This window comes from Schistocerca serialis, chromosome 4 (genome assembly GCF_023864345.2).
Source record: "Schistocerca serialis cubense isolate TAMUIC-IGC-003099 chromosome 4, iqSchSeri2.2, whole genome shotgun sequence".
Classification (NCBI taxonomy): Eukaryota; Metazoa; Arthropoda; class Insecta; order Orthoptera; family Acrididae; genus Schistocerca; species Schistocerca serialis.
In genome coordinates this window covers 827,528,427-827,542,269 of record NC_064641.1, presented here as the reverse complement: position 1 = coordinate 827,542,269, position 13,843 = coordinate 827,528,427, and the positions used below count along the sequence as shown (strand labels likewise).

Genomic DNA, 13,843 nt, shown 5'->3' with positions numbered 1-13,843 from the left:
GGAAAGCAAGGAAGACCAGGCTTGAATGTCCCATTGACTAGAGATGATGCTCAAGCTTGGATAGGATCTGTCTTGTGCACTTAGTCCTCTGTGATTCTGTTGTCCGTCACAGCATTTACTTACATAAGTAAGTCATCTCTTACATAAGTCATTCCTCACATATTATTTTGAGGTTGTACTAGCATCAGAACAGGATTAATGTTTGCACGCAGCATGAACAATGTAAACAATGAAATGGCATCCTATTACTCTAGCCAGGTAATGGCATGACAGGCCACCAAATTTTTTCACAGCAGGCCGGACAACAACTGAGAGAATGAAACTTCCTGACAGATTAAAACTGTATGCCGGACCGAAACTCAAACTCGGTCCGGCACACAGTTTTAATCGGTCAGGAAATTTCATATCAGTACACACTCCACTGCAGAGTGAAAATTACATACTGGAAACTGAGAGAATGTCAGGCCACACCATCATTCTGTGCTATACCTAGATACAATAATTTAAAACTGAAAATGAGAACTTTAAGGCACATAGCAGGCAGGTGGTGTCCTATTATTCTAAAAATAATATTTATGATGTCTTCTTGTTTTAAAAAATAATATTTAAATTTAAATTTATCACAATAGCCTATCTCGTGTTCCATATGGGTCCACATCGAGCGGCCCATATGTAGATAAGCTCCCCACTCGACCATCTTCAATTCTGATGAAATTTTTATAGGATGTACCTATAGGACTTAAATGAAGCACTGGTGAATTAGAGGTCCATATGTAGAATGGTTGGACCACTAGCCAACTTTGTGTAAAGGCTAGTTTTCTGACATTGCGATGTAAATGAATGAAATCATCAACTTTTTTTACCATTGCTCGGTATCTAAGAGACCTGTCATGCTGAAATTTTGTGATCCTGTTCAACTTTTTGGGTACAATAGGTCAGCTGTCAAATGAAAGTTAAAATTATGGTAAATTCATCATAATGTGCTATCAAAATGGCTAATAAATCTTGTCATAACAAATTTTGACTATACTTCATTGACTTGTATCTACTGAAAGAATCTGCAATATAATGATGAGTGGAAAGCTTGTCAGTTTTTGAAATCTGATCTTCAATAAAGTCCTCAGTAGTCATCTGCTTGGTTTCTAACGTATTTCTATCAGTGTGTACCCACTGTCTGAACTCAGTGGTATAATCTGGATCACTGTCTTCAAAACTGCTTTCTAAAAACTGTTGCAGAAGTTCTTTTCCTGGACAGATTTCACACCAATGAATCATGCAATCTTTCGATTCCAAATCACACACTGTTTTAACAATCAGGCTCTTGTAATTTTCTTTAATTGAACTGCCTTAAAGCAGCAGTTTTGCATTTTGGTGTAAAGTGAAAACACAGGTGGTTCATGGTGTGGGTTCCTGTAGTCATGTCCTAGTTCATGAACCACAGGCAACGTATGAGTGGCCAAGTAAGTGGTCCCGACAGTCAGAATACCAGTTACTTTGGAATAAGGCTGGGCATCTCGGACATATTCTGAGTCGTGGTCACCTTTGTGCTCATACGGCAAAGACTACCAAATCCACCGGTTAGTCCCTCAGCCATTAGGGGTGAAACCCAATGGGACTCGGGGCAAGTAAGGCATGCAACCTGCTTCCCTGGTACTATAAATATGATTCTGGCAACAATCAGAGCAAAATGCCTCGGATCTTTGGAGGTGACGGAGTCCCACCTCTAACTGACAAACCAGGGACTCCTAAGATACGACTTGGCAAACAAATGGTAATGAGATGGGGAGCTATTAATATCAATGGGGGCTACTTTGGGAAGAAGGTAGAGCTGGCAGAGGCTGCAAGTAAGATGGGGCTGGACGTTTTAGCTGTTAGTGACATTCGGGTAAGGGGTGAGAAAGAAGAGGAAGTGGGAGAATACAAGGTCTACCTGTCAGGAGTCAAAGCAGGAACAGCACAATGGGGTGTAGGGCTTTACATCAGGAAAGAAATGGAACCCAGCGTAGTTGCAATAAGGTATGTAAACGAACGACTGATGTGGATAGATTTGACAGTGTCTAGCAAGAAAATTAGGATTGTGTCAGTATATTCGCATTGTGAAGGAACAGATCAAGATAAGATGGATAGTTTTTATGAGGCACTCAGTGATGTAGTTGTTAGAGTACAGGACAAGGACAGTGTTCTGCTCATGGGTGATTTTAACGCCAGGATTGGAAATCGAACAGAAGGGTATGAAAAGGTTATGGGCAAATTTGGAGAGGATATGGAGGCCAACAGGAACAGGAAACAACTCTTGGATTTCTGTGCCAGTATGGGCTTAGTACACACAAACTCCTTTTTTAAACATAAGAACATTCACCGGTATACTTGGGAAGGCAGGGGAACCAGATCTGTCATTGACTATATAACAACAGATCAGGAATTCAGGAAGGCTGTGAGGGACACACGTGCATTTAGGGGATTCTTTGATGACACTGATCATTATTTAATCTGCAGTGAAATTGGGATTGTGAGGCCGAAAGTGCAGGAGGTCAGGTTTATATGTAGGAGGATAAGAGTGGAGAAACTTCAGGATAAGGAAACCAGGCACAAGTACATAACAGCGATCTCAGAAAGGTACCAGTTAGTTGAATGTAGTCAATTACAGTCATTGGAAAAGGAATGGACAAGGTACAGGGACACAGTACTAGAAGTGGCTAAAGAATGTCTTGGAACAGTGGTGTGTAAAAGTAGGATGAAACAAACAGCTTGGTGGAATGACACAGTCAAGGCAGCCTGTAAAAGGAAAAAGATGGCGTATCAAAAATGGCTACATACTATAACTCAGATAGACAGAGGAAGTTATGTTGAAGAAAGAAACAAAGCCAAACAGATAATTGCAGCATCCAAGAAGAAATCTTGGGAAGACTTTGGAAACAGGTTGGAGACTATGGGTCAAGCTGCTGGAAAACCATTCTGGAGTGTAATTAGCAGTCTTCAAAAGGGAGGTAAGAAGGAAATGACAAGTATTTTGGACAGGTCAGGAAAACTGCTGGTGAATCCTGTGGATGCCTTGGGCAGATGGAGGGAATATTTTGAAGAGTTGCTCAATGTAGGTGAAAATGCGATCAGTAATATTTCAGATTTCGAGGTAGAATGGGATAGGAATGATGATAGAAATAGGATCACATTTGAGGAAGTGGAGAAAATGGTCAATAGATTACAGTGCAGTAAAGCAGCTGGGGTGGATGAAATTAAGTCGGAACTCATCAAATACAGTGGAATGTCAGGTCTTAAATGGCTACACAGGATAATTGAAATGGCCTGGGAGTCGGGACAGGTTCCATCAGACTGGACAAAAGCAGTAATCACACCGATCTTTAAACATGGAAACAGAAAAGATTGTAACAACTACAGAGGTATCTCTTTAATCAGCGTTGTGGGTAAAATCTTCTCAGGTACTGTTGAAAGGAAAGTGCGAATATTAGTTGAGGACCAATTGCATGAAAATCAGTGTGGGTTTACGCCTCTTAGAGGTTGTCAGGACCAGATCTATAGCTTACGGCTGTAGCTTATTGTCTGTTCTAGGAGATTATGGAATAGGAGGCAAACTTTTGCAAGCAATTAAAGGTCTTTACATGGATAGTCAGGCAGCAGTTAGAGTTGACGGTAAATTGAGTTCATGGTTCAGAGTAGTTTCAGGGGTAAGACAAGGGTGCAACCTGTCTCCACTGTTGTTCATATTATTTATGGATCATATGTTGAAAACAATAGACTGGCTGGGTGAGATTAAGATATGTGAACACGAAATAAGCAGTCTTGCATATGCGGATGACTTAGTTGTGATGGCAGATTCGATTGAAAGTTTGCAAAGTAATATTTCAGAGCTAGATCAGAAATGTAAGGACTATGGTATGAAGATTAGCATCTCCAAAACGAAAGTAATGTCAGTGGGAAAGAAATATAAACAGATTGAGTGCCAAACAGGAGGAACAAAGTTAGAACAGGTGGACAGTTTCAAGTACTTAGGATGCATATTCTCACAGGATGGCAACACAGTGAAAGAACTGGAAGTGAGGTGTAGCAAAGCTAATGCAGTGAGCGCTCAGCTATGATCTACTCTCTTCTGCAAGAAGGAAGTCAGTACAAAGACTAAGTTATCTGTGCACCATTCAATCTTTCGACCAACTTTGTTGTATGGGAGCGAAAGCTGGGTGGATTCAGGTTACCTTATCAACAAGGTTGAGGTTACAGATAGCTACTAGCAGATGGGAACAATGGCAGGAGGGTGTCCACAATGAGGAAATCAAAGAAAAACTGGGAATGAACTCTATAGATGTAGCAGTCAGGGCGAACAGGCTTAGATGGTGGGGTCATGTTACACGCATGGGAGAAGCAAGGTTACCCAAGAGACTCATGGGTTCAGCAGAAGAGGGTAGGAGGAGTCGGGGCAGACCAAGGAGAAGGTACCTGGATTCAGTTAAGAATGATTTTGAAGTAATAGGTTTAACATCAGAAGAGGCATCAATGTTAGCACTGAATAGGGGATCATGGAGGAATTTTATAAGGGGGGCTATGCTCCAGACTGAACGCTGAAAGGCATAATCAGTCTTAAGAAAACACAGACTGAGTGGGTTTCTGCAGCATCTAAAATGATGCACCATTTTGGACTCAATTCACAAAATTTAGAAAATCCAATTTCAGGCCCATGCTGAAGTCGATATGCTGCAAACATTTCTTTCAGATTATTCAAAAGAAAGTATTTTTGCATCAAAACTTTCTTTCCGTCTATTCTAACTGATACATACTCCTTTTTCCCTGGGCAAATTCGGCTAAATTCTTCATTTTGAAAAAAATGTTATCAGTCTTTCTTTTACAGCATCTGGAATCTTCTTGCAATATTTGTTCCTTGGCAGAGTTAATACACTATTTTCTGCCTTTAACTTCCTACGTGCTTTTACTATTATTTCTGAAACACTAAATTCTTGCCTTGTCTCTTTTATAGTCCAACTTTGATGTGTTAATGTCAAAATCTGCAATTTTTCAGGCTGCCTTGACAATTGCAACTTTTCTTCCATTTCATTAATCAGCTTCACTATCAGTATGTGCCTTACTCATACTAGATATTTGAAAATCTGTTGGGTTGAAGCCGCTTGAGTTTCACTTATTTTCTGTTTTGCATAACTTTTGGCATCTCTTGTTATGCTCCCTGAAATTTTAGAGGGGAGACCCCAAAATCAATTACACATGTATCAAGTGATTCTGTTGGGTATAATCCTTATGACTGAAATTTTTCTGCTTTTGTTGCTGAAAATTTTTTTGTGCGAGTTGGACAGATCTTCTGACCAGGTTTTACATTTCTCTTTGTCACAGCCTTCAATTGTTTTGCTGTTACATTAAGTACCCATAAACCCTTTTTTACAGAATGGTTCTTTGCGCCAAACGGCTTACAACAGAATATCCGTAGAACTTCATACTTGTCTGAAAGTATTACTTTGTGATGAAAGCATATTTGTGCACTTTCAGCAAGACAAATATCACTTCTCTGTTTGAGTAATTCTTGTTGTTCTACTGAAAAATTCTTTAATATGTTTAAAGTCTTGTTGATGTGTGTATGTTTTCAGATGACATGCAGAATTATCTGCAAAGGCCAATGCTACATGACACTGAAACATCTTTGATATCCATTAAACAACAATTCAATTTTTACTTCCAATTGCCTTCACTTTCACTATTTGGTAATGTAAAAGTTCTGTATACTTCAACTGGGAAACTTAAACAGTCATAAATAATGAAAACTTTCGTACGGAATTTGGGAATAGAACATAGAAAAATTTTAATGACCAGATACAAATTTCTAAAAAATAAGACACATTGAAATAATTTGTATGCATAGAAAAACGTGATTATGTAGTAACAATAACAGATTTTACATCATTTAAAAAGCACACATTAAATCTGAACTCTTCACTACACAACAGTGTGCTTCAGAATCACTGTTCCAACAAAGTGAGCTCTTCTCAATGGTACCAATAAAAATCTGATTTGAGAGATCCCTTTTGAGATATCATGTCTTGAAAATGAGCAAAAACTGATTGATTAAATTTCTGGGTAGATGTTGAACTTAGACAACTCAGTTCTTATTGACCAGTCTAGGTGCCATTTGTAGAGTTTTTTGACAAACTGACAGGCTACAGATGAATAAAGAATCTGCTTCAGAAAGTTATTCTTTTAGTAGTTACAACCTGATAAGGTATTGTCAAAACTTGTAATGACAAGAATTATGAGCCACTCTGATAGCACATTATCATGAACTTACCACAATTCGATCTTTAGTTCTACTATTGTACCCAAAAAGTTGAACAGAATCACAAAGCTTCAGCATGACAGATCTCTCAGATACCAAGCAATGGTAAAACATAGCTGATGAATTATTCCTTTAAGTCAAAAACCTAGCCTTTACAGAAATGTGGCTAGCGGCCCAACCATACTACTTATGGAGCTGTAATTTGGCAGTGCTTCATGGAAGTTCTACATGTACATCCCGTAAAAATTTCATCAGTATTGGAGAGGGTCCAGTGGGCATTTTTATGAAAAAATCAGTGGGATGTATGAACCGACATCGCGCGCCAGATCTGGCTCGCAGGCCATTGTTTGGCAACCCCTGGTTTAACCAATGGTGTTAATGAACAAATGCATTGTGTATGGTGAATGGCATTTTCCATGCCGCAAATTCAATCTGTACAAACTGTTCTGTATGTTGTTCTGGTATGGAACCAGCCACGAGGACAAGGGATGGCTGTAGACCTCACACAGTCCTCACACCAGATATGGGAGCATGAGTGTACCAATGAGTAATACATAATACTGAAACAAGTGTGCAAAGAATAAGAGTTACTGAAGGCATGGAACACCTTCTGGCTTACTCAGTTCAGTGCAAGCATTAACTTTGTTCATAGGTAAGCAGCTAATCTGCACAGACAGAAGAAGTATATTATCACAACTTGATAACCATGTGTAGATAAATGGAATCTGCTGAGCAATCTTGAAAGCAAGATGTTAGATTAGCTTCAGTATCAGTATGTGGGAAGGAATTACATGTGACAGACTCGCAGAACCATACTCTCTGCTGGATATACACTGAAACGCCACGGAAAATGGTATAGGCATCTGTTTTCAAATAGGCCTACAGAGATATGTAAACAGGCAGAATGCGGCACTGTGGTCGGCAACTTCTATATACGACAACAAGTGTCTGGCACATTCCGAGATCAGTTACTGCTGCTACAATGACAGGTTATCAAGATTTCAGTTAGTTTGAATGTGGTGTTAAAGTCGGCACATGAGTGATGGGACACAGCATCTCTGTGGTTGCAATTAAGCGGGGATTTTCCCATAGGGGCATTTCAAAAGTGTACTGTGAATATCAGGCATCCGGAAAAACATCAAATCTCCGACATCACTGCGCCTGGAAAAAGATCCGGCAAGAACAGGACCAACGACATTCAACATGACAGACATGCAACCCTTAAGCAAATTGCTACAGATTTTAGTGCTGGGCCATCAACCTGCGTCAGCAAGTGAACCACTTGACGAAAAATCATTGATATGGGCTTTTGGAGCCAAAGGCTCACTCATGTAGGCCTACTCTTGATGACTGCATCACACAAATTTTATGCCTCGCTGACATAGAACTGTTGAAGACTCGACACACGTTGCCTGGTCGGACACATCTTGTTTCAAATTGTATCAAGTGGATGGACATGTATGGATATGGAGACAACCTCGTGAATCTGTGGACCTTGCATATCAGCAGGGGACTGTTGAAGCTGGGTGAGCCTCTCTAATGGAGTGGGGCATGTGCAGTTTGGTGATATGGAACCTCTGATACATGTAGAAATGACTCTGACGTAAGTAAGTAAGTAAGTAAGCATCCTGTCTGATCAACTGTATCCATTCATGTCCTTTGTGCATTCCGACAGACTTGGGCAATTCCAACAGGACATTGCGACACCCACACATCCAGAATTGCTACACAGTGGCTCCAGGAACACTCTTAGGGGTTTAGACATTTTCGCTGGCCACCAAACTCCTCAGACATGAACATTATTGACCATATCTGGGATGCCCTGCAATGTGCTGTTCTCCTCCAGCTCATACTCTCATGGGTTTATGGATAGCCCTGCAGAATTCATGGTGTCAGTTCCCTCCAGCACTACTTCAGACATTAGTTGAGTCCATGCCACGTCATGTTGCACACTTCTGTGTGCTTGCAGTGGCCCTACATGATACTAGGCAGGTGTACTAGTTTTTCTGGCTCTTCAGTGTATAATTACCAATTTCTGGTTGAAAAATTACCACCGCTATTGGACAGCGTTTCCCTTCCTAACAGACAATGGATGTCATTTTTGCACAATGGGGATCAACTGAAGTGTCCAATATCACTTCACAAACTCACAAGCACACTGTCACCTTCCAGCATAATGCTGCACTACAGATCCGTATGTCACCACCACTAACATTTCATATTCACATTTGATTGACTATGCTGCAGACGAATCTGTCAGGGACAAGGTACATTCCAAAATGTAATATATATGCAAAATAAATATTGTCAGTATTCCTCTCTCTCTCTCTCTCTGCCTAGACCCATATGACGCCACATGCCACATCGTCATTACAGTTTGGAATGAAGCCAACATCTGATTTCAGTCTGTTCTGTCGACCCCATAATGGGGTAGTACTACAATATCTACATATTATAGAACAGACTCTAATATGAATGTTTAATGAGCAACTGATTGGTCACTTAAGTCCAGAGGCACTGCCTCGGCATTCAACTGACGTTAATCTCTTCTGCTTCTAGCTATGGACACATTGAAAAGCATTTGTGTATCTCATGTGAACTTTACGTGTGTGTGTGTGTGTGTGTGTCCCAAGTGTGTCATCACACCTAAGGGAAGCCATTTGTGTCTGCAAGAGTTTCTCTAAGAGGGAGAGCAGAAGAATAAGAACGAGTGGCAAAGGACACACACTGTCAACAAATAGGTCATTGTGGCAGTATTTGTTTCCAGAAGTACGGTGTGTTTATAGGACTTTTTCCCTAGTTATAACCACTACTTTTATCCTGTGAAAACATGGGACACTTAAGAAAAAGTATACATCAGTTCTAGTAAATTGTAACATACACCCGTATTCACATCTCATTTAATTTTCTTCCAAGATTAATTGCTAATACACTCAACAAGCACATGCAAATTCTATTATGTATTTCAGTTTTTACTCTTCCACTTCCCCACTGAAGATGAGTACAAACGCTACAAATCATAGTTGAGAAAAATACTAAATAATAATCTTTTCAAATAACCTTATAAGATATAATTAGCAATAGATATTTTACCTTCTTCAGGGCTTTCGCTCTTGCAATGCCAGGCAAACCTCTATCAGTTTTCGATGACCGGCCGATGACATTACTCTTCTGTCTATTAACATGTACCTCAAATGGATTTAACACTTTCTTTTTCACTGTATCTTTCCTAGTTGTTTCAGAAAGTCCTTTCTTTTTGGCAGTCTTCTTATTCTTTGCCATCTTATACAACACACAGCAATTGCGTGAGGGCACTTAATCTGGATTGCACTTGCTTTGCCGTCACAACACTGTACACATAAAAACCATCGTAAGTTCCGTCTGTCACAATAACCCACAGAGCTATAATCAGCCAACAACCAACAGACGCTTGCCGTTGTTTACAAAAACACACACACGTGCAGCTTTCCTTAACAACATCAAATACTATCTCTGCAAAGTGTAAACAATTGACTACTGCAATTTCAGTCCTGCCAACATGTTAGAATCCCCCCAAAATATACAAAAGGATCTGAAGAGAATTGCATTCTACGAAGGAAAATTGAGATCGAGAAGTTCAATAATGTAACTACATCTACATCCATACCTACCAAAAGTGCATGGCAGACAGTAGTTTCCATGTACTACGTATATTCCTTCCGCTTACAGAACGAGGAAAGTAGACAGCTTAAATTCTTCTGTACGTGTTTCAATTAACTTTTTTCTTCGTAGTCTCCGTGAGAGAGATTTTCTTCATTGCATTTCTTTATTGACCCCGCAAATCATGATTTGGTACATAGTTCTCACGTACGATACGGATCAAGATAGTAAATACAAAACATAACATGACTTTGCAATAATAATTTAATACACTTTGTATCTAGGAAACAAATAACGTGTTTTAAGACAATAAGTATCGTTAAGAATGTTTGATCGAGTATTCTATTTTTTTCATATTGCTCCAAGAAAATCAGAAACACATTGAAGCTGTGGTCAAGCCTTAGGCATACTATTTCAGTTTTACTTTCAACGTATATAAATGATATCATATGCTGGCACAACACAATGCCTGTACAATGAACTCCTATTTTACAAATATTGATAAATATTTGTTGATATTTAGGGTAGGTGGGGATTAAAGTACACATTTTTTGATTTACTAAAAATCTGAAAAAAAACTTGCAGCAATATCATATCAATTACACGTGCAACCCATGGACTTTTACAACTGCGAATTCTCCTGTCCTTATAAGAGAACTATCTTCTAAATCAGCTTCATGCACCGAAAAATTCATGTCCAGGTCACAGCTACTGTAATGCAGAGACATCTTTGTTTTCAGTTCCGACGAAGACGACGTCGTTTTAACAGTAGAAAATTTCAACTTACACTGATTAGCCCAAACATTATGAGCACTGCCCACCGCAACGTTGGGGGCCGCGTGGTGGCGTAGCGGACATGTGAGGCGGCAACAAAAGTATGTAAGCAGAGTAGGCACGTACAGAGGATCACCCTAGCGAAGATATGGGCTGCAAATGGGGAAGTCCATTACGTAGAGTCTTTGAAGGAGTATCTTGAAAACGGTGAAGCTGGTCGAATATTCACGTGCTACTATCATGAGCTTCTATGGAAAGAGGGAGAACAGTGAAACTGCCATTTGGCGCTAAATTGTTGGACGTGTACGACTCTTCACAGAACGTGGGGTCAAGAGGCTTGTTTGCTTGGTAAAGTGGGATAGATGGTGACCTGTAGCATCTCTACCGAAAGAGCACAATGCGGGTACATGCACAAGTCTTTCAGACCACACCATTTATCGTTCATTGTTGAACATGGAGCTCCACAGCAGAACACCCCTTTGTATTCACGTGTTTACCTAACGACAACCGAGCGAGGTGGCGCAGTGGTTAGCACACTGGACTCACATTCGGGAGGATGACGGTTCAATCCCGCGTCCGGACAACCCGGTTTAGGTTTTCCGTGATTTCCCTAAATCGCTCCAGGCAAATGCCGGGATGGTTCCTTTGAAAGGGCACGGCTGACTTCCTTCCCTGTCTTTCCCTAACCCCATGAGACCGATGACCTCGCAGTTTGGTCCTTTCCCCCAAAAAGCCCAACCCCCAACCTAACGATATCGTCAATCACGACTGCAATGGGCACGAGACCATCGTTAGTCGAGTGTTGATCAATGGAAAAGGGTCGGCTCCTTATGTAATTCACATTTTTGCTACACTAAGTTCATGGTCGTCTCTACAAACGCCATCTTCGTGATAAACGACGGCTCGAAACGTGCAGCGCGCCATGGACGCAGCCTGGCGGGAATAGTATTATGCTATGGGAGACTTTTCTCCTGCACTTCAGTGGTACCTGTGGTGGTGATTGAAGATACACCGACAGCTGCGAACCACCTGCATCCCTCCGTGCTTGATGTCTTCCCCGACAGAGATGTCATCTTTCAGCAGTATAATTGTCCATGTCTCGGAACCAGAATGGTGCTACACTGGTTTGAGAAGCACTATGGTGAACTCACGTTGATGTCTCAGCAGCCAAATTCACCTGATGTGTCGCTATCGAGCACCATCACAGCGTACACAATTCAGCGGTCCTTTATTTACGGGAATTACGTGAGCTGTGCGTCGACATCTAATGCCACATTCCTTCCCAAACCTACCAACAAATTGTCAAATTCCTGATATGCAGAATCAATGATATATTTCGTTCCAAAGACGGACAAACACGCCATTAAGCAGGTGGTCATAATGTTTTGGCTTATAAGTGTTCTTTTACTCGATCTATGAAGGGCTTTCTTTTTCTTCTCCTCATCTAACGTCTTCTTTTCATCAGATTCCTCCTCCTAGATTGCCTTACAAGGGGTGGAAGTTAACAACTATGATGAATGCCCTTTCAAACTCTTCCATTTTATTTGAACTTTTGGAAGTGAAATTATTTTCTCCGGTGGTAGCAAGAACGCAATCGATGTAAGATTGGCAGAAAAAGAGGATGTACTGGGAGAGGAGTTAGCATGGCAAGTAGCACATTATGAGTTTGAAGAAGTTAGATGAGCAGATTTCACTTACAATGGGAGATGTTGTAAACTGCCTTAAAAAGCCTGAAAAAATTACAGTCAAGTGGCTGTGTCTTATTCTTGCTATGGGATGGCAAATGTAGCATGTGTATGCAGATATCTTTGGCATACAAAATAGCCTCCAGCCTTGTAGAGGAGACTGATTATCCAAGATTAATAAAACCGGTTTTTTGACTGCGAGATTTGTAAACTTTTGGTAATGAGGAAGCCATATAATAAATGTTATTGTAGCCATGTAACCTTTGTCAGATATAGCCATATCACATCCTGTTGGAGCTACCTTTTGAGTAATGGATTAAGTCACTTCCATACAAAAATGAAGAAGGTTGGAATATGGTGGTCTGTAGCACTCATGGAACAGGCAACAGTGAATATTTGTCCTTTCGTGCACCCACTGATTTCCAGACATATCTCTTCCTTATTGGAGCAACACGTTTAGAAAGCTTATTAGGGACATTTTGAATGCTCGTCTCATTCATGTTGTAAACACAATCGCGAAGAAAACCATACTTTGCGAAGACTGCTTCCAGGTTGTCAAAATATTTGTTTAATTGTGTCTTTTTAAACCCCACCACGTGTGCTTCAGTGGTTTTCCGGCCCATTCTAAAGGACAATTTATTTCTTTTCATAAAATCACGACTGAAGTCTCTACCAATGAATCTTTTTCAGCTGGAGACCTATGATGTATACTTTTTTTTTCGCCGAATTCAAAAAATTAAAGTAATGTTCTGAAAGTGAGTGTACAAATACTTTTATCCAGATGATGATGATGTTTGGTTTTGGGGCGCTTAACTGCACAGTCATTAGCGCCCATACAAAGTCCCAATTTTTACATAGTCCAATTTTTTTGCACAGTCCAATGTAGCCACTGTTGCAAATAATGATGAGGGTGATGACGAAATGATGAGGACACCACAACACCCGGTTCCTGGGCAAAGAAAATCCCCAACCCAGCTGGGAATCGAACCCCAGAACCTGTGATCATTTATCCCGAGAAATCTAGTGTTGAACAATTGTTTGTTCTTCTTCACTCCTTTTGCCGGTTTTAAAACCTTTCTTAAGGCAGCCTCTTAAAAACGATAATTTTGGATGCTTGCCACACTGAGCTCCTATTTGCAGTAATGGCCCAGAGCATGATGGTAGAGTGGCTTTGTTAATGGCTGTTGAGATTATGTTCTGGTCCGTTTTTGGGAAAAAAATGCTGCTATGGAAGAGGTGATTATATTCGAAATGTGTAAAGAAACATAGATTTGTCTGAGAAACCCTCTACCCAGTGACAAAAACTTCTTGTTTAAGGTGCTTCATTTTGAGAAGATTTGTGTTTCGTAGATACATAGGACTACAGAAAGTAAGTTTATATGTTGTCGCATGTGAAGACCATTGCGCAAGAAGTTTAGCACAGCCATGCGGAGTGGCAGTGCGGTCTGCGGCGTCATGT

The 13,843-nt window shown here is 40.4% G+C and overlaps 1 protein-coding gene across 1 annotated transcript in view; it reads right to left on the bottom strand.

The window, feature by feature from the left end:
• LOC126473433 (nucleolar protein 14 homolog) overlaps positions 1–9,768 on the bottom strand; it is a 54,142-nt gene extending 44,374 nt beyond the window's left edge. Inside the window, exon 1 of the mRNA XM_050100473.1 lies at positions 9,380–9,768. Coding sequence (XP_049956430.1) covers positions 9,380–9,568 — 189 coding nt within the window. The 5' untranslated portion in view covers positions 9,569–9,768. The remainder of the gene's footprint in view (positions 1–9,379) is intronic.
• Between the last annotated feature and the right edge of the window lie 4,075 nt (positions 9,769–13,843).